Source organism: Pyxicephalus adspersus, chromosome 6 (genome assembly GCF_032062135.1).
Source record: "Pyxicephalus adspersus chromosome 6, UCB_Pads_2.0, whole genome shotgun sequence".
Classification (NCBI taxonomy): domain Eukaryota; kingdom Metazoa; phylum Chordata; class Amphibia; order Anura; family Pyxicephalidae; genus Pyxicephalus; species Pyxicephalus adspersus.
Genome location: NC_092863.1, coordinates 81,072,474 through 81,094,476, shown reverse-complemented (window position 1 = coordinate 81,094,476; position 22,003 = coordinate 81,072,474). Strand labels below are relative to the sequence as shown.

The 22,003-nt window shown below is 38.0% G+C and overlaps 1 protein-coding gene across 5 annotated transcripts in view; it reads left to right on the top strand.

The window, feature by feature from the left end:
• The window catches only part of ERBIN (erbb2 interacting protein), a 148,026-nt gene that overhangs the window by 119,265 nt on the left and 6,758 nt on the right, over positions 1-22,003 (top strand). For 4 of the 5 annotated variants that reach the window (XM_072416344.1, XM_072416342.1, XM_072416343.1 and 1 more), the window contains 12 exons: positions 1,470-1,585; positions 3,247-3,316; positions 4,065-4,164; positions 5,567-5,688; positions 6,558-6,728; positions 7,414-7,593; positions 10,123-10,240; positions 11,168-11,351; positions 12,476-13,991; positions 16,115-16,258; positions 20,752-20,865; positions 21,366-21,455. In XM_072416344.1, coding sequence (XP_072272445.1) covers positions 1,470-1,585; positions 3,247-3,316; positions 4,065-4,164; positions 5,567-5,688; positions 6,558-6,728; positions 7,414-7,593; positions 10,123-10,240; positions 11,168-11,351; positions 12,476-13,991; positions 16,115-16,258; positions 20,752-20,865; positions 21,366-21,455 — 2,925 coding nt within the window. The remainder of the gene's footprint in view (positions 1-1,469; positions 1,586-3,246; positions 3,317-4,064; positions 4,165-5,566; positions 5,689-6,557; positions 6,729-7,413; positions 7,594-10,122; positions 10,241-11,167; positions 11,352-12,475; positions 13,992-16,114; positions 16,259-20,751; positions 20,866-21,365; positions 21,456-22,003) is intronic. The other variant, XM_072416346.1, reaches the window with a different exon arrangement.

Sequence of the window (22,003 nt, the reverse complement as noted above, 5' to 3'; positions counted from 1 at the left end):
AATAGCTAGAGTAAATTATACTCTATAAAGGTTTGATAAAGTAATTTTAAGCTTTGGTAGCAGGTACTATAAAATGACTACACCTTCCTAAGCAATGCTGCATCACTGCCCTGATCTCTTACTGTGGGGGATTTAAAGCCATATGGAAATACTGAATTGATGTTTGCACTTGTCCTGAAGATGTTCAGGGAATAAAGAAAGAAATATGTAAGGCAAGGAAAGTATTATAGCTTTGCACCTGCATAGCAGTATGATTAACTGAAATCCATAAAAAATATTGTCTGAATACAAGGGGCATTTATATTCTTATTTGAGTTTTTGTTTCCTTTGTGTATCTCTTATAAAACTGAAACGTATTTTTCAACCACTCCTTCACTTAGCATCTGCTCAGAAGTTTCTGTAATAAAAAAAAGTCCATGTCCCTTGCTTTCCTTGTGCAGGGTGACTTGTATATGACCCCCCTATGGTTCCGCTCGTAGGAGTGTTCTCTGCACATGCTATATGCAGCACAATGATGATGTAATTACTACTGATGATGTAATTTTGATAATATTTCCCCATTTTTTTTAGTCCATTGACCACTTAATTTTTAGATTTTTTCCTTAGTTTTTACCAGGACAAACGAAGGGGGTAAAATCCCTAATAGGGACACACACTGGTGTTCATAGTTCTCGCTACTCAAAGTAAACAACTGAAACTTCATTCAAATATAGCTCCGCCATAGTATGCAGTGTTTTACAAAGTTTGAGCACAAATCAACCACTTTATAGCATTTTTGGAAATTGTATTTGATAAACATCCCAGCTCCTGGAAAAGTGATTTAAAAATACAACATCATTTCTAAATGCTTAAAATTCACTTACAAACTGCTCACAGTATATTGAACATGGTGTTTGGACTCTGCATGAGATAGAGATTCAGGTATTGTGACAGGGTCTTACATGTATGTTACATACAGTTGTCAGAGCTCTGGAAACCTTTTTTATTGGTAATGTTGTATAAGTATTTTCTGTTTTGCTGCAGAAGCATTTTAGACATTATGGAAGGGACTGTGTACCACACTATCCTGACTTTAAAATGTTATCAGTAGAAGGATGAGTGGAAGGAAGTAATATCCCTTTATGTTATAATCGTATCTGCTTATGACCTTGTTTACTTGGCATAAAAGAAAAAGGTTGGCTTGTATAATAAATGTTCTTTGCAGGCCCTTTAGAATCCACATTTCATTGGACACTTCATCATGACAGATTTAGTTTCAGATGAAATAGATAACTAGAAAGTAGCCTGTAGCAAACAAATAGGATGCAGTAGCTTTCATTTTTTTTTTTCTATTTTATGATTTTATTTTTCTTTTGCTTTGTATATGATACTGTACATCTAGTGTTATCATTTTCCACCAAGAGGGAGGACTGTTGTCAGTTGGCTGTATTTCATAGCATCAGGTTTTAATTTGTCTGTTATTTGTATAGATTGGAAACTGGAAGAACGCCACTGTGTTATTCCTGCATTCAAACAAATTGGAGTCCCTCCCAGAGGAAATGGGCGATATGCAGAGACTCAAGGTCATTAATCTGAGTGACAACAAGTAAGTAATGATCTTGGAATTTTGGAATCTTTGCCTTATCTTTAGTTGCAGAGCTAGGGTTTAAAAAAAAAAAAAGAGACTGCCTTGCTGCACACTGATCTGTGCAAAGAAGTATTTCTGTGCTGAGAAAATGTATGGTTTGCTGGTTTCATACCGAAAAATGTTGTGATTTCTAGTGTCCTAGAACATGTAGTCATTTAACAGGAGTGTGGCAAATGATTTGTCTATTCCCTTTGTAGACATATTTTAGGTTTTATACAGCCTAGAACAGTGTTCGCCAGCCTTTTGTAGCTCACAAACCACTAATTTCACAGACTCCAGACCACGCATGTGTGGGGAGCCATGTGTCATTCAAAGGGGAAGACACTTCCCCCAGAGTGATGTTATGATACCAGAACCGGCCCACTCCCTCATCATACTGAGTCTGCAATTCATACGGGAGACATGGTCCGCAGCTCTGGCCGTTGCGCCCCCCCAGCGGGGTCCTTCTCCTAAACCCGCTGGGGGTTGCACCAGCCAGATCGGGGGACCACAAAATTTTTCTTGCGGACCACTTGGCAACCTCTGCCCTAGAACAAAAATGGCAATTTCATTATAGTTGCCTGACATGTACCAGAAACCTACTAAACCCAACTGTTGCTGAACAAACCTCTATCCCTGTGCTCTCCAGCACATTTGTGAGTATGTACCATGTGTTAGTATAACATTAAGAAATGCTCCTCCTAAGTTCAATAGTGCTGCATGCAAAGGGGTCCTTTTTAATAATTAATTAACAGCTTAGCTATTATTATTAAACAGGATTTATGTAGCGTCAATATATTATGCAGCGCTGTACATTAAATATGTACACAAGTAATAAATTCCAGATTGACTGCAGTATCCATCAAGCTTTCCTGGATATTCTTCCTTTAAAGAAAACTAATCTGACAAGAAATTTGGGATTTTTAATACACACTCTGAATGTGATGCTGTGTGTATATGACCCAACACTTTTCCAAACCCTAAAGTCTGCTGCAAAATAATATTTATTATAGGGCAGTCTCATGTCTAAGAAGCAGGATCATGGGGACAGGAATAAAAAGTACATATACAAATGATGCTTTACCTTTTCTTCTATCTACTCCTGGATAGCGGTTGGTAAATCAAGCAGCAGTAATGAAGAAGTTAGAAAAAAGAGCAGAGTCTGATGAGTCAAATCTCAAGATTCCCTGCAGTTCAGGGAATATACCATCATATTTTATGCAGGCTGTGCAGCTAAATTTCCACTTCGTACAGAAATCAGTAGTGTGCCGCCTGTGTTAACTCAAAGTGCCGTGACTTAAATAATAACATTATTGTTTACATTACCCTATTAGTGATGTACTGGGCCTAAGCAGCATGAAAGGAGAGGTCATAACATGTGATGGGAACAGCTGAGACATTTCTTGAAAGGCCATATATAAAAGATCTTTAAATTCTTGAAGTGGGCAGAAGGGTTTTGGAACTTTTTATAGCTAGCATTATTTGGGTAAAGATCTGTGTAATTTCCGTGATAGCTCTATTCTATAAACCACAGAGATGTTATTGTGCTGCCATGAACATTTGTGTGACACCCACACTGCGTCAGTTAACCAGAAAAATAAATGTCTTTGTTAACTTTAATAATTTTTGTGTTTCCACAGGCTAAAGAATTTGCCCTTTAGCTTCACAAGACTGCAGCAGCTCACTGCTATGTGGCTGTCAGATAATCAGGTGGGGTGACACTTTCCCTGACATTAACCTTTAACTGTCTCTTGTGAAATATAGCCAGCTCTAGCTGGGAGATTTGACTTTCAGAGAGAGATCTGTATGCTTGTCTGGGGAAATCTGTTGTGTGTGCATTTGTAGCTGGAATATTACAAAAATATTTTTACGGAATCTTCCAATATGTGCATGTCCAACTCTAGTAGTCCTGGAAGGCCAAATACAGATATTCTTTTTTTATTTGACCAGAGTTGTTTTCTTGACACTTTGTTCACCACACCTTACTAAATTAGATAATTAAAATGTGCAATGATCCTGGTCCGTGAGGACTGGAATTAGACATCTTTTTTCACATTTTGTTGAAGTAATAACTGTATGTTTAAGTTTTTGAAGAAGGAGACTTTATAAGTTAACACAAATGTTAGTAGGTATTGTAAGGTGTATATTTTATTGTTAGGGTTTAGGGGTCCAAAACTAGAGAAAAGAAACATGGTAACATGCTAAATTGCTCACTATAGTGAGCTCCACCCTTCTTTTATTGTTCAGAAAATTACACCATAAATCTAATAGGAAACTGTATCTAGTCTGTATATATATGTCTATGGTGGGATCTCCTGCTATGATAAACTGTATGGAGTTCTTTTTACTTAACACTTTTTGACTGATGCAGTTTTCATGGTACACTTCTGAAATTGTAAACATTTTTGTACCATTTCTCATTTATTAAACAAATGTTTGTTTTTTTTTTTTTTTTTAGTCCAAGCCCCTTATACCACTGCAAAAGGAGACAGATCCGGATACCCAGAAAACCGTTCTAACCAACTATATGTTTCCTCAACAACCCAGAACGGATGAAAGTAAGGACAATGGTTGTGGGCCTCCTAACATAAGCACTTTGCTGCCTCATTTCATTTGTACAGCTTCAAACTGTTCAGAAAGATGCTGAAGAGCAATGTCCGTTAAGGTTACTCTCATCACCAAGGGTTTTGACCTGTACGTTGTTCTATATTCTCAGGTCAGTTACAAGTGACCACAGGAAAAAGGAACAATAAAACCTTGATGATTGGACTGGCTGTTCATTTAAATAAAGTGAAAGGTGTTCGCAAAATTGTATAAGCTGATAATTTGGTACATAACAAAACTTCAAGCAAATACATTTAAAAGGACACAGAAACTATAATGTTTAAGTCCTTGAGAAATACAATTAAGGTCATCTCGGCTTTAGTATGGATATTATACTTGTTCCATCAGGTGAACTCGCTGTTCACATGAAGCCCAGAATTTATTTTATGCTCCAGCAGTTATAGAATTGTGCTTTGTTCTGGGATAACAATCTGCTGCATTTGATCTCCTTGTCACTGCAGACTGGTATGCTAAATGTTTACCATGCAGATTAATTATTCCCTGCCAGATGGACAAGTAAGAATAAAGGCCAGGTTGTTTTTATTTCAGTTATTGGATTTCTAACCAGAACAGGTGCTGTGATTGCACTGAACCTACAGTTACAGTATGAAAATAGTTATGTGGCAGTACAAGTAATCCCTTTTTTTAGTGACTTTTCTTTCTGGTACAGACGTTATTTCAGTCTGAATCTTTTTTCAAAATAAGAAAGGTCTTTGGAATGCCATGTTAACTGTATTTTGTGTAATAAAAATCACTGATTGAAGGTGTCTATATTTTTATATTACCAGTTTGAGGCAGAGGTTTGATTATTGTCATATACTTAGGGTGATGAGGTCTTTAGAAACGGCACACAGCCACAAATATATCATGTTAATTGGATTGATAAACCTAAATAACCGAGCTTCTAGCAGCATTGACTATTTTTCTTGTCATCTGCTCTTGTAATTCTAGACCTTTTTAGCTGGTATAAGAGGAGGGCAGGACAAGACCGTTTTTTAGGGGGGCAGGAATTAGGAGAGGAACTTTTCATAAGGGGAGATCAGCAATGGCAGCCTTTATTTTTCCCTTATGACAGATTTACTTTAACTCACCCAAAAGCAGATATAAAACTTTTACATAAACATGTTAAAGGAGCTTGCAAGTAGCTAGCATTTAGGTTAAAAATGTATATGAATCATAACACCTCTGCCTTTGTATCATACCACCTCAGCAATTTCAAACAGACTGTATGTCATATGGTCCCTATTTACATGATATGTGTATGCTTTGTTTGCATCTTTATTTGTTTTGCACTCTGTTGTAGATTCTGTAATGTTAATGTTGTTTTTTTTTTTCCGCTTTGCTTTTGCTTTGCAGTTATCTTCTCCTCCGACAATGAAAGTTTTAACCCCTCTTTGTGGGAAGAACAGCGGAAGCAGAGGGCTCAGGTTGCCTTTGAGTGTGATGATGACAAAGATGAGAGAGAAGCTCCAGCACGGGTCTGTATTTGCCACATGAAATAGCTAAGCTTGGTGTAATGTATTGAATAAATGCAATGGGCCTGCTTTATTAATGCTCTCCAAGGCTGGAGAGGATGCATTTGCATCAGTGAAGCTGGGTGATTCAGTAAATCTGGAATGGATTTCTTAAAATCATTTGCTATTTGATAGTAAAGGTTTTCAATCCTGGAACAGATCCATTCCAGGTTTTTTGGATCACCCAGCTTTCACTGATAAAAGTGTATCCTCCCCAGTCTTGGAGAGCTTTAATAAATCAGGGCCAATGTGGGAGAAATCTTTACCAATAGGGGACGACATAAGGAGCAATAAAAACCTGGGAGAAATTCTAACCCTTTGTCACTTGGGCCAAAAGTTTTTACCGAATTGATGGATTATTCTTTGTTAAAGATACTATACCATTGTCCACCATATTGTCTTCCTGCCTAATAGTTCCTTATTATTTTTTATGTTTTAATTTACATTTAAAGTATTAAATTCTAATTTAATGGTTATTAGGGGATAGAGTTATGTGGATATTTGCCTTGTTCTTATAAGGTCACAAGAACCTCTGCTTTACATCCTTTTTTTTATTTTATTTTCTTCCTCCCTACCTTTTTTTAATGGGTGGTATTGAGGAATATCCTGGTCTGTAATTTTATACTTCCCAGCGATTGCTGTTCCTGGGACACCAGATTACTATCAGCAAGAGGTTTTAAGGTAGTGGGGTTACTAAATAAAAAACGTAATCACCACAAAGTAGAAATTGCCCCTATTTGAATTTTAAAGGATTAGTTTTACCACTGTACATGAACATAGCTCCACTAACAGTAATATTTATCACAATATATGTATCATTTTCTATACTGCAGGAAGGAAACTTAAAGCGATATCCAACACCGTACCCTGATGAGTTAAAAAACATGGTCAAAACAGTTCAGACCATTGTACATCGGTTGAAAGAAGAAGAAAAGGGTGAGGAAGCCAACAAGGAGCCAAAGCAGAATGAATCTCAACCTCTCCTGAAGGACACAGAGGTGAAGGTGAGATATTAGTTCTGTGATATTGCATCTAGTGCCCAATTACTGTTGGTAATGAGTTCAGACATGACATTGGAGCTTGCTGCACACTTTTGCTGTGTACACAACATGTATTTTCTGTAGAAAAAAACTCGGCTCTCCTTTGTTTTAGAACAGCTTCAGCCAGCAGTATAAACTAAGAGCGATTTAATCCTCTGCTGTTGAAGTGCTGACGGTACGAGTAACTGCTATGCAAAGTTAAATTTCAGCTTGCACTAGGGTACACCAAAAGGGGTAAAACAGGAAAACCTGTTATGTGAAATCTGCTGCTCCGTCTTCTGGTTAGATGTAAAAATGCATAATAAAATTAGCATTATTTAACAGTTTCCTTACCACAAATCTTATACTTTGACGGCAATAAAAAAAGATTTTAAATATGTACAAAACCCCACTATGGGTTACTTTAACCTTGTGTACCTTAGGTGTTTTGCACTAAAGATATTGTTGTGTGTGTTTGTTTTATTGCAGAGTAATACTGATCAGTAGCTGAACTGTGGTGGAAAATAATGTCGTCCTATTATTTCAGAAAATCAAATTATGCATAATGTCTGTTGTCCTATAAATCTATTTCAACAGCACCCAGATTCTAATGTGATTTGCCCTTGTAATAGCTTTTATTTTACTCATGCGTAATTTTATTTGCGTCTAGACACTGGAGTCCAATCCAGCTAAGCCTGAGGATGAAGAAAAGGAAAAGCTTGTCGGGAACTGCATACAAAAAGCAAGCAATCCAGAAACTCAGAATAGCATTGAAAATTCACAGGCGAATAACCTTGTTAAAAATTTCTGGAATGCAAAAACTATTGTGAACCATGATGAGACACTTGAGGTAAGGCTCTGTGCGTGCAGAAAGCATTGTCTTGTTGGTTTTAAAGCCCTCAGTAGTTTAACATATTCTAAATTACTAAGAATTTTTGTTTATGAATCTGTGAATTGTTTATGATTGAATGAATGACTCTACAATGGAAATTCTCTATCCGCCCAGAGCATACCACAGAGCAATTATTGTACATAGAAATAAAAGGCTCACTCTATATGTATAAGAAATGACAGGAAAATGGAAGTGACGTTAGGCTGGGCAAGACTAAAAAGTTGAAGGGAAACATGAGCCAGTTGTAGAGTAACATAGCAATATGGGGAAAGGTAAAAGTGGTAGCAGCCACAGTGGTTCTGTAGATTTATCTTTCTTTGCAAAAAAAATGTTATGTATAATAAAGACAGCAGCATCAAATACACATCCACTCTGTTTGCAGCTTTACTGCCAAAGCAGGTTTTACTTTATTCCAAAACTTACTTTTTTTATATATATTTGGCATCTTGCCTTAAAATACACATTTTTTAAAAGCAAATCTGTTGCAAAGGCTTTAACCTACAAATTATTATTATTATTTACCAGGAATTGTATAGTGCCAACATATTAAGCAGTTCTGTGCATTAAATAATGTGTTGCAAATGACAGACAGTTACAGACAGTGACACAGGAGGAGGAGAGGACCCTGCCCCAAAGAGCTTACAATCTAAGACTGATTACCAGTGGTAATGATTTGGAACTTTATTCAGTGAATTATGATGCCAAGCAAAAATATACTTCAGTTACAAGTATTTTATTAGATTTTCCAAAAGAGTAAAGAGTATTGATTTGTAATTTAACAATACAAAGTTGCAATACCAAAAATACCATAATAAGATATAAAGAATACCAAACACACATATTGTAAATATCTTGCTAATGGACAAAACTGAAAAACAAAAAGATGCATATACTTCAAAAGAGACTCTTACGTTTTCCTCCTATGAGCAATTTTACTTGTTAAAAAAGATTGAATAGAACTGTATTTTATTGTGCCTAGCCCATATTTATTTTCTATGGATGGATAAGAATTTTTTTAGCCAGGCTTACTAGCAATTTGATATCCTCCCTACCTTGAATAAAGGATTATAAAACTGTTGATTATATCTCCCTGTACTCCATTCCGAAGAGGTCTTTGAACTTGTCTTTCATCTGTAATGAGTTCACAGAATGCCTGAAGGCCAGGCTTCTGTCTTATCATGTATAAAGGGAAGTCTATATTTCACTTTAATACAGCTAACATTTTTAGTTACTTATTCATAGAAAAGTCTGATTAGCATTGCACAATCTATATAGAAACTTTGCTGTACAATCAGAAGATTTGAGAGAAAAAAAAAAAGAGGCAATACTTTGTCATAAATGCTCTGTGCTATGTATGAGCTGGGAAGAACGCTAGTACAGTGCTGACCTCTATTGACAAAAGCTGGGAAATGTAGAGGTAAATGGATACCTTTTACTTTGGAAATGAAGATTGCAAACTTTTCAGACGGCTCACTTCTCTTTATAAGACCTTATGACAGAATGGGCCTGATTTAATAAAGCTCTCCCAAAGCTGTAGAGGATACCCTTCTATTAGTGAAGCCTGTGGATCCAGCAAACCTGCAATGGATTCCTTCTAAGTCATTTGCTATTCGCAAATGTTTTGAATCCTGGACCAGATACATTCCATGTTTGCTGGATCACCCAGCTTCACTGATGAAAGTATATTCTCTTCAGCCTTGGAGAGCTTTAATAAATCAGACCTAGTATGTCAAGATGAATGGTCTATGACAGTGGTCCCCAACCTTTTGGGACCCACGGACCACTAAATTTACCAGGCACCGGACCGCGCATGCCTAGGGAGCTTTGTGTCACTCAAAGGGGTAGAAACTTCCCCCAGAGTGACGTCACGATGCCAGAACCCACCTACTCTCCCATCACAGCTCTGAGCTGCGATAGGAGAGTGGACGGGTTGTGTCCAGAGACCGCCCTGAGCTTAAAATCCGTACGGGAGACATGGTCCCCCCTGGGTGCCGGTGCACTGGCCAGAGCCAGGGGTTGGGAAACTCTGGTCTATGACATTCATTTATCCTCTTTCTTTCCTTCTACCAGTTCAAGGTGGATGGTGAAAAGAGGGACACTGAATACTTCTAAGGGTACAAGAGAGGACATTGGGCCTCATGAACAAGAAGGAGTTGGTAGTAAGAGATGCTTTTTGTGATTCCAGGTGGTATTTTTAAGGGTAGATAAAAAAATAGAAGATAAAATACCTATGAGCCAAAAAAATGCTGTGTTTTGTGGTACAGGATTTTATGAAATCCTTAATTGTGGAGTTGTACTTAGGTGTCTTTCTTTTTTCTTTCTTTTTTTTTTGGCAGCTCCACTGTCACTGTAAAAAACCAACTCATTTCTTGGGAAATATTAGAACATTTGGCTTCAGTCACTGCAACTCCAGTGCAGCTTACACTGTTAATTGATTCCAGAACCATGTTTCTTAAAAATAGTGTTTCTTTTCTTGAATCATTGTAGCAGGAATCTGAAGATTTGTCATGCGATGAAGAAATGAAGATGGCTGAAATGCGACCGCCACTTATAGAGACTTCTATGAATCAACCAAAAGTGGTGGCACTGAGCAACAATAAAAAAGGTGAGTTCTACCATACAGCCCTATAAAGCAAGTCATTTAACAGATTAAAATTCCTCTTGTAATAGGTGGACTTTGTAGGGATTGGAAGCTTTTGCTATTACTCACAAATTTTCTCCAAAATGTTTTGGTCGAGAAGTGATCACTTCCTTTCATATGATGAGAGGGAATTGGATGTTTCACAGTGGGTGCAATGCTTACTGTGAGCATAAACATATCCCTTACATCTGGTCATTTCATAAGAGAGATTTGCTCACCTTTATGTCCCATAAAATGAGCAATTCCAATCCAGAAAATTTACTTGAAGCGAGCCATGGGTAGCAGTAAAAAATGAGTTTAACAGCTCACATTATTAATATCAGATTATCCACATCCCATCTTTAACAAAGAATCCCAGTGTCAGATTGCCAATGATCTGAACAGATGGAGAGGTCGCGTTAAAAGCTGTAATAGTAAAGAAAAGAATCTAACCAATGAAATCACTAACACCATACAGTAACAAAGTTTATTTGCAAAACCATTGCACTAGGAGTGCATCTAAATTGCTAATATACATACACCTGCTATGTATTTGTTACTGTTCCTGTGCTACAACATGCCAATTAAATGTGAAGTTTGCATAGCGAAGAACATAATTCTCCAATTTCAAATGGGAAGTAGAATTTTTTGAAAACTGCATAATGAGAAAGAGCATAGTTGCACATATTCCAGACGTTAGAAGCATATATTAATACCTTTTTCTAAAATGATAATGTTGTAGTATTATGTGGACATTTTGTACAAATAAGGCTTAAAATAATTATTCTTTAAACCAGCTCTTTCCAATCTTCCACTTCCTTTTTCTATTGTTAGATAAATTGCTGTAAACTTCTTTTCATTGTTTTTTGGCAGTTTGCCTGATGCTGAATGATTTAATCTTTTGTCTTTTAGATGATATTAAAGATGCAGACTCCTTATCGGATGAAATGACCCAAAACAGCAATCAGAACAACAGTAATTGTTCCTCACCATCCCGAATGTCAGACTCCGTCTCATTGAACACAGTTAGCAGCCATGATACCTCCCTGTGCTCACCAGAAAAAGAATCCAGAATTGCAATGAGCATAAAATTAAGGTCTGTATCCATTGTTTATACTTGTAACATTTCATGTGCTTAAAATTAGGCCTAGAGACACATAGGGGGGGGGGGGACAACTTACCTAGTCAGGGAAAATGTGAAAAGACTATACCAAGTTGTACTTTGTACCCAGCACTGCTCTATATAACCCCCATAATATTTATGTTTTGTAAACTAAAATACAGAGTGTTTTCTAATAATGTTAAGTTACTTTTTTTTTTACTAGTATTTTTACTTGTATTATGACATATACAAGCTTGGAGTTTCCTAGTGTTCTCCCAGTGTTTGCATGGGTTTCCCCTAGGACAGGGGTGTCAAACTCAAATACACAGAGGGCTAAAACTAAAAACTTAGACAACGTCGTGGGCCTACCTTGAAATTTATTGAAACAATTTAGGAAATTTTTCCTTCTCATTAGATAAAAAACCCTTTTCATATGGAACCAAAGAGGTTTTGCTTCACAATCAATCTAGAACAAGCTTATAATAGAGAAAGAAGCATTAAATCCTATGCCTCTTTCTCTATTTGTAGCCTTCGTTAGTTAAATTTCAATGGTAACCTTTTTGCACAGGCTAACAATATTCTTCTATGATAATCCAACCAATAGAATCCATGCCTTGGAGTAGCAAAGAAAAGTACAGCTGGGGTTGGTCTTACTGAGTGGCCCGTCGCTGAAACTCTCTCTTCAATGAAATAGCGCTGCTACTAAAATTACCGGGAATTGTAGTAGCGGTGCTATTTCAATGCACCGGCGGCCCAGCTGCAGTTTATATTTAGGATTCCTTTGGGGGCCAAAGCAAGGACATTGGGGGCCAGAGTTTGACACCCCTGCACTAGGATTTCCACATTCCAAAAACATGCAGTGAGGATAATTGGCTTCCCCCCAAAATTAACCTTAGCCTGTAGCAATGACATATGACTATGGTAGGGGCATTAGATTGTGAGCACCTTTGAGGCTAGAGGGGCTAGATTATGGACTTTGTGAAGCTCTGCATAATATGTTGGTGCTATATAAATACTGGGGGTAATACTACTAATACAATATGCGTAACACAAATGAAATTATCTCTTGAGGTTTTTTTTTTAGAAAGATAACTCACAGTCCTGTGTTCTGCTTACAGACAAGAAGATGAAAACTTGAACAACCTTTTACATAATGGAGGAAAATTAAATGCCATTGATGAGAGACAGATTACAGAGATCCCATCAATGGACAGTGAAGAGAACTTAGTTCAAGAGAAAAGGGTCAATAATACCATAGACAAATCGCACAACTTGAACCAAATCAATATGAATAATAACCTTGCGAATGATGAGAGTGCGCATTTGGAAACTCGGGAACGGCCACTTATCTCGCAGGAATTGAGACTTGGAAAGGGATTTTTCAACAATAATGAGAAACAAGAGGCAGAACTCCTGGAATACAGGAAAGTGTCCTCCAATATGTGTGCAATGAATAAGGTGAATGGACACTCTCCAGATGAGGACATGTCTCCAGATATGAGTGAGCCTGTTAGGAGCGCATCAGAGGATTCAGTGCCTTCTTATGACATGTGCGTTTCAAAGAGCACCGATGATTTATCTCCGCAGCTGCGGGACTCTGTTGGCCCTGTTGTTAAATCCCACAGCATAACCAACATCGAGATGGGAGAAATGAGGATCTATGACATCCTGAGTGACAGCGGCTCTCCACAGCCCTCTTATGTGGGCAAGACGGCAGCAGCAAGTGTTGAGGGACAGAATATTGTTAGGAGCAAATCAGCAACATTGCTGTATGACCAGCCCTTGCAGGTGTTCTCTAGTTCGTCTTCCTCATCGGATCTTGTATCAACCGGAAAGAAAACTGTGTTCAAATTTGATTCCAACCACAATCCTGAGGGATCGTACTCAACGAGAGGTCCTCCAGGGTCCCAAATGTCTGGTGTGCCTCAGTATAATGTTCAGTACAGTAGCAGTGGTTCTACAGCCAAAGACAATCTGTGGACACCGAAGCAAATGTCCTCCGTGGATCAAGGAGCCATGCCTCCTCAACGCTTCCATATGTCCGACAGCGTAGATAGCCCCACTTACATTAAACACTCTGCCAATATGAACTTTTCTAATCATAACAATGTGAGGGCTGGTAACATGTATGGTGTGCACCAGAGGATGGGACCAAGGCATGTGGAGGCATGGGCAATGTCCCCAAATGATCGGCTCCACCAAGGAGTAAGCCGTAACACACTGCAGAGACAAGGCAGTGTCTCTTCTAATGCTTCTATGTCCCTGGGTGATACAGGGCCTGCAAGGAGAATTGTTGTACCTGAAGGGGACTATATGACTTACAGAGACATTCATTCAATGAGCAGACCTCCGCACATGATACCAGGACCACAGAGGCCACTCTCAGCCAGGACATATAGCATCGATGGTCCCAATGCGCCCAGACCACAGAGTGCACGGCCTTCCGTTAATGATATTCCCGAGAGAACAATGTCTGTCAGCGATTTTAACTACTCTCGGACTAGTCCCACCAAAAAGCCAAATGCTAGGGTTAATTCTGAGCACTCCTTACTGGAACCCCCAGGCAGGAGTAAGGTACCACATGACTGGAGAGAGCAGGTCTTGCGACATATAGAGGCGAAAAAACTTGAAAAGGTAAGAGTAACAAAATAAACACTTCTCTTTAGAACTTAAATTACAGAAGATTTTCTTACTGAGATTGATGCAATTAGAAACTGTCTGTGCTACTTGCAGCAACCTTTCATTTCAGACCATGAATCAAGTTTGGAAAATAATAATTTCTGATTGGCTTATATGAGCACCACTCAGTTTTATCATTTTAGGTTCATTTGTTTTACAAGATAGAACAAATACCTAACAAAAGTATGTGTTAATGTTTTTATGGTTTGTACTTGGAGAATTATAAGGAAAAAGCAGAACTGCTACAGGTTTTAAGTGCAGGCATCTAGAGTTGCATTATGTGAAGCAGCAATAAAATTTACAGCTAAATTGTATTCATTCTGACTTGCACTTCTAAGTAGTCCCAGAGCATGCCACTCACTTATGCCCCCACACATTCCTATTTGCCCCTCCTTGTTATGGGCATAGGCAGAAAGTATGCTATAGTACTTTTGAGAGTGCTGTTGCTTGGTAAGAATAGCCCAATATTCAGGCATGACAGCAAGATTTTAAAGGGTTCCTCATGTATGTGTTACCCGCACTTTGTACCTAAAACATTTTCGTATTTTTCCCCATGATATGGCAGAGTCTTTGGTAAATATCAATGTTACATATTGTATTCTGAATAATTTCAACCTGAAGCATTTGATGTTGAATGACTCATGACCGCACCTGTCAGATTACTAAGCTATGCATATGATTTGTGGTATTGTTTACCTCCCAAAATAGGTGGTATTGTTTCCCCCAAATAGGTACAAGTGTTCAGGAACAATATATTATGCTGCTTTTTCAATATGAAATGGTTTAAGACTTCAGCTGTATATGGGAAGGGTGAAGTGAACCTGCAGGGGATCAGACTATTAATTCTATCCAATAATTCTCAACATTGATAGGGCCTGTGAAAGCCCTGGACCCCAGTCCCATGAGTTTAAAGAGCCTTGTCTTCTATATGTGAGAAAGGATTCACCCGCTCCTGATTTAGTCAGCACAATCTCAGTATTCAGAAGCTTTTTATATGAGAGTTGAAGGCCAGTAGAGGATTGTAACTGAGGATCTAGGTCCAGAAGGTGTCTTGGTTATTTCTGAGTAACCAGAAAGTTAGAGTTTACATATAGTGTATGCTTTGCAACCCCCTAAAGCTGCGTACACAAGTCAGAATCTGGCGTGTGTACAGTCGGCGTTGTTCATCCGTGGATTTGTCCTGGCGGATCCACGAACGATGAACGACGAGCGATCCTAATGCAAAGGAAGGGGGAGAGCGCGCAGCAGGGTGCCGCTCCGTCCTCCCCTCTCCATAGAGCAGAACGGTGCTGTATGTACAGCACCGTTCATGCATCGTGTAGTCTTTTGTCATTGGAAAGGATCGTGAAAGATCCTTTCCAACGACAAAAATTGCACGTGTGTACGCAGCTTAACAGTTTTACTTTCAGTACTACTAATAATGTAAGAAAACCTTGCAGAAGACATATATAAATGATTGTGTTCATTTAAAGACACTTTTACTAATCTGAATAAAAAAATGTAAATAGAAAAACAAACTCAAAATGTGAATGTTAGTGGTAAAAAAACAACATGCATATTTAACATGCATATATAGATATAAAACTGCATATATAGATATAAAACTGCAGCTTTCAATGGACCATCACATGTCAGCATTTCACATATAAGCTACTTTACTGCCACCCAGTGGCTGCTTACTAGTATTGCTACAAACTGAGAATGAAATCACCAGTGAAGGTGTAAAAGGGTATTATATCTCCCCAGCCATTTTTTCCCCTCCTCTGAAACATGGTTGAGATAATTTAGGAAATTGAATTCTATATTTTGACAGTTTTCATTTTTCTGTTTCATGGGGTTTGTGTACGTAATGTGTTTAGTGGTAAATAAATGTTACTATTGTACCTTGTGTCACATGAAGATTGCATGTCTTTATCTTGGGTTAATGGTACGCAACACTGACCCACACTGATGAATTTGTGTTTGCATGAGATGTGCATGGCACCTAAATGGTTGAGTGGATGTTTGAGTAACCCATTGTTGGTTGTATATGCATGCTTTACTAATCTGTGTTGTTACATCTATCCCTCTCTATTCAGAGCATGCTGTCACGGTCCTTTAATTCCACTTTCACTGCATCTAGCAGCTCTGTGTATGGCAGCTCTAGAGATCTGCATGGCAGCCAAGGCAGTGTTGCCTTAGGTGTTGCTGACAGAAGAGGTTCTGGTGTTCACATACTTCGTGTGAGTACTTCCCGTACCTGTCTTAGGATAATAATGAAATAGTGCAATCTGGAGAGAATTGATTGGAAATTCTAAATCTAATCTATGTAATTCTAATTCAATATTGCATTTGTAAATTACTAAAATGCACTGGTATGAGCAGGTGGGTTCCCAAGTAAAATTCTGTGAAAATAATTTACAGATCCTTGCTGCAATGGTAACTTTCTCCCCTCTTCAAGTTTCAGCAGGTTAAACTATCTTTGTGCAAGCGTTTCAGAAGGTTGCAAAAAAAAAAAAGATTGTTTAATTGTAGAGAAGCTGTACATGACCTGGTTCTTGCCTTTTCAATCAATTTATACAAGAATAAAGGTGGCCATGGACACTCTGAACCAAGTAGGGACAATCTAATGAAGAATTTAGAACCAAGTCAGTGTAGTCAAACTTTCAGCTAAACTAGTTGGCAGATAAACTTTATATGATGATAGAATCAAAGGGGCTATTAGGTGTTTAGTAGACCAGAATCTTTGTGAGGTTTGAGCAATTATAAGTAGGTATCCAGTCTCCTGGTGGACTGGTCCACTAGGGAAACAAATATATTCTAGATATAAAACCCTATAGACATAGTTGATTCAGGAGAAGGCAAAAAAAAGTAGTAGTATAATTTGCTCCAACAGGGGGAAAAAATCCTTCCTGATTCCATGAGGCAATCGGATGTTCCCTGGATCAACAGTCTCTGTTATCTTTACACACCCAATTATATTCCTATGCAACTTCCTATTTTCCTTAATTTATTGTTTAAATAAGCCAAAAGACAGTAGCTTTCATAAGAACAAAGGCACCTAAAGCAGCTTCCATGAACACTGTCAAGAAGTTTCTTTGGAATTTGTGCTCCAATCCCCCATCATTTTAGTTTTAGTTGGATGCTGTGAGCCATTTCTCTTTATCCTTCCCAATACTAAAGGGAAAATGAAAGAATCCTAAATGGTTCCTGTGACTTTCCTGGAGGGTGAAAGGACGTTATGTATTGCCAAGTTATTTTATAGATCAACCACTTTTTCATAAGCAATGACAACTTGCATTGTAATCTTATTACAAATTTCCTTCTATACAATTTGGGAATATATATGTTTACTGATAGCAATGCATAAGGTGTTAGACATCAGTTTTGATTAATAATGATAAGTTACATATTGCCATGATCCCCATTGGCACATGCTGCAGTAGCAGAGAGAGTAGCCTTTCTTAACCTTGTTATCTTTAAAGATTCTTTTTAAGGCTGAGGAATCCCCTGCTGGATTATTCTTTAACAGTAAAAGTTGTGGTGCCCTCCAACATAAGTATTGTGCGTAGAAATAACCCCCAACATTGAGGTTTAGTGATACATTTCCCCTTTGCATTGGTGACCAGTGCAGATGGGAGATCAATCTGCTCATTGCTTAAGGAACCATTAGCAACCTCAGGAAGAGCCTTGGTTAGGAAAGTAAGCGGTGTGTAATGGGAATGATAATGTAATGGGAATGGGTGATTCCGTATAAGTGTAGTTTCCGGGTAATTGAGGTTACTCAAACTGAGGTTTGTCAGCCGTTCAGCACTAGACTTCAATGGGGAGACTTGTCCCCATTCACCTCTAGTGCTGATTGGCGGAGACAAGGAAAACCGCGATGACGCTTGAGCAGTTGTTAGGGTTTACCTTTTCTTAGCCAATCCCGGAGCTCTGCTCTCCTCTCCTGACAGCTCCGCTCCCCTGATTGCTCCCGCAGCCCTAACGGAGATGTGGTATGTTCTTGGATGCAGAACACATGCCACAGCTCTTCTAGGGCTGCATGACCAATCAAGAAAGCGCAGCTGTCGGGTGCCAGTTATGTGAATTTTCTGCTTATCGGAGTTCCTGATAACCAGGGTTCTACTGTATTGGTCACGTTCCAAGGCAAACGTAAATGTAAGAATCTTGAATTCTTCCTAGAGAGGCCCTGTATAGTAATAGTAGTGATAGTATCAATCTGCTCATTATTAAAGCAAAAACTGTGTTGATTAAGCATAACCCAAGTGCGACTAATCGTTATATTGACTTCAAATATTCTGCTTGCGCCTGCAGTGCATTTGGTATTTACTATGCTTTTTGTGTTGGTTTTGCTGTCCGCACCACTGGGACGTTGGCACAGGGCTGTGTTGGATTTGGGGCTCTATCATAGCACCTCTACTGGGGCAATTACGATGGTGGATAGTCCACTCCCTCCCCAATACAAATAAACACTTAGATTGATCCAAGTCCTAATGTGCACAGTGCTATGTACCAGTGGAATCCTAAGGTGGTCGCATTGTATCTGTGTGACCTCCTGCCCTTTGAGCGCTATAAGAATCTATACACTGCTGCTTTTTCTAATTATTCTGATCACAGTGCAAAGTGCAGTAATCAGGTTATACTTTATTGGGCACATGAGATAGGAAAGGCTATTGTTTTGGAACAGATTTTTTTAATCATGTAACCACAGTAATTCCAAACTGTTTGCTATGGGTTACTGCACTTTACACTACACAAAGAAACAGTTATCCTACTAATATATTAACACAATGCAATCTGCATTACTTTGGTCATTATATTAACTGGTACTTTGCTAATCAAACTGCAACAGATAATTTCAGCTGAACATATTTCTGTAATTTGTATTGTTTTGATGATAAAGCACCCTAAGGTGAACTGTCATTGCCAATAAACAGCTTTCCCTGTGTAGGTTTGACCAAAGGAAAATGAACAAACACATTGGGCCTGATTTATTAAAACTCTCCAAGACTGGAAATATAAACTATCGGGTTATAAATCTCCATTCTAGGAAAGCTTTAATACATTGGATCCATTGTTCCCTAATATTGGTGGATTTATTCCCAGGTACAATATAAGCTTTTTATAGTGTAAAATCAAAAGTTACCCCCTCAGGTGTCCCATGGTTTACAGTGATGAGAACAAGAAAGTCCAGTGACCTCAGGGGGTAACTTTTTATTAAACATCTATTGAAGTTTATTTTGTGGTTGAGTTATCTTAAAATCACGGTTTCACTGCAATTGCCAATTGCCCAACTCCCATGCTGGCTGTATTGCCTTTTAACCTGTATGCAAAGGTTTTGAATTTACATGTTGCATACTTGTTCCAGGTCAATTACTTAAAAACAACCAGCAAATTGGTGTTTCCAGTAAGAGGCTAGCAATGCCACTCTGGGTAATCGTCTTATGCCAATTTAAGTATAGAAGGTGTTTGACCAGCACAGTTTATAGTGGCTCTGTTTCTGCAATCTTGGTATTTTCATTCATGATGTTCCAGGATGTCTTTTATTTTAAAATAATTGACAGATTTATTTGGGTGATTGGGACCCCTTTTCATTCTCTCCATGTGTCCAGCCCAGGGATCTTAGTCCTTAGTCCTAGATCTTAGTATCTACCAAAGCTGATGCATTTTTGATAACCTGCACATTTATTATGCTGTTTATTTGTAATAAAAGTGTGTGCAATATTTAATCATTATTTAAGATAATATCAAAGAAAGGAGCTTGATTAGCAGTTTGCAACTTTTACCCAATATGTATTTTATTGTTTGCGTTTTATTACTTTTATTTATTTCTGACGGTGATTGTCTAATCTGTGTTTAAAACCTAATCAATAATTCTCAAAATAACATGAATTAAACTTAATCATTCGCCTTATTTTTTTAGCTTTGGATAGTTGGAGGACAGTTCAAACATTTTGCAAGCTTTTTGTTACTTTTTCTTTACTTCCATTTGTGCCATTACAACAGATATTCTTTCTATCCAGAACTAAAATGCTTTCCTAAGGAGTTCTATTTTAAGGACAGCACAGGTACCAACCTTCAGCTCGTGAGCCATTTGTAAACATGAACAAGAATGATGAACTACAATTAAGGCTAATTTACATTATTTAGATTTTGGCACATGATGGCCATAAAATCATTGCAGTGTAACGCACTAAAGCCTTATAAATCAAGTTGAATTTTGCAGTTCTTTCACCTAGGAACAGGTGGCTATAGATTAGAATTTTTTTTTTTATTAGTAAATTATATCAATGCAAGTTTAAAGCTACACATTTAATCTACACATTTTAAGAATCACAGAGAAGACAGCCAGGGTAGTATGATATAAAATCAAGCACTAAAATGGCTATTCTGGGTAATAGTGGGAGCCACCTAATACAGATACAATAGAGCTGTCACAAAGTATTGAAACCTTATTCCTTTCTAGGGATGTTAATACCTTTTTGGAGGGAGGATTTAAACCCAGAGTCTAGCAGTACTGAGCACACAGGTATTCATTTGGCACCATATGTTGCTAGGAAAATTGTTGAACCTCATAAGAAGTGAATAGGGCAGGCAGCAAGTATTTAGATTAGTGGGGAGCTTTGATGCATTAGAAGGATATGACAGTCATATGCTGCCCATGAGCTGTTGGTTAGGGACCCCTTATAGACATTATTCTGTATATAATATATTTTATGTTCCTCACTGACAGCACCCGACTGCTGGCAGCACAGGAGAACCTGCACAGGACGAAGTGTTTGTGCCAGGACAGCAAAGTTATGCAACTTTGATGCACAAGGAAAATTCTGTAGATGGTGCAAAAAAGGTAAGCACAAATTTAGGCCTAAAACACTGTAGGTTGATTCAGATTTATGTTTGTGTAGCTTTATGTTCTTTAGGCTTGTATTTCCTTGTGTCATGTAACTGGGAATAGTTATCTGCATGTAAAATTACAAGCCACAGAGGAGATAAAATCATATTATTATTAATCTGAGTGTGACCTATTCACTAAAGTATTCACTGTATGTTTGAAAAAAAAAACATTTGCAACGTGTGTGCATGAATTTGCAATTATTTGGTTACTACAGCAGTTTCCATGCACAGGTTATAGATGTAATTAGAAGTACTGCCCATACTGTTGTTGTTTATGTTTACTAGTCGGGAGAATTTGCAAAAAGAAAAATGCACAAATCATGTATTGCTCTTATTCCACACCCACCATTTTATATTAAATGGCAATAGTTGCAATAATAATAATAATAGAATAGTATTGTAGAGCCATTTATTAGTCACCACCATGTTTAAAATTATAAATTTAATTTACAGATGCATATAAGTAATGGACAGATGTGCCCACCATCAAGATCTCAGAGCAATTATAGCCAGCTGCATCATCACTCCGCCCAGCCATCAATGGTAAGAATTTCAGAATCTGTGTTCTCATTTGTGTCTGCCAGTTTTTTCCTAAAAACACTTGTAGCGTGTACTGTATCAGTACTACCACAAGCAGTATTTATTATAATGCTAAGCAAAAACTCGAAAGCCCTCGATTTAACATAAATATTAGAATTACACTGTTTTAGCATTTAGGTAAAAAAAAAGTTTTTGTTGTATACATTTGCAAATACATGTAATCGCCACTAATCATCATCATCATCGCGCTAACTGTTGTCACCTTCTCGCCAAGCTGCTTGGCGATAGTCTTGTAGCCCAGTCCAGCCTTGTGTAGGTCTACAATCTTGTCCCTGACATACTTAGACAGCTCTTTGGTCTTGGACATGGTGCTAGTTTGGAATCTGATTGATTGATTGCTTCTGTAACTGTACTGTAACAAGCTTGGATTAGGAGAACTCCCTAACAGAGGGTGCTCCTAAACTCGGCTCATTACCTGCATACAGGGAAGACACCGGGGAGCCAGAAATCTTCCTGGTTGATAGGGAATCAAACACTTTCACTCATTACAA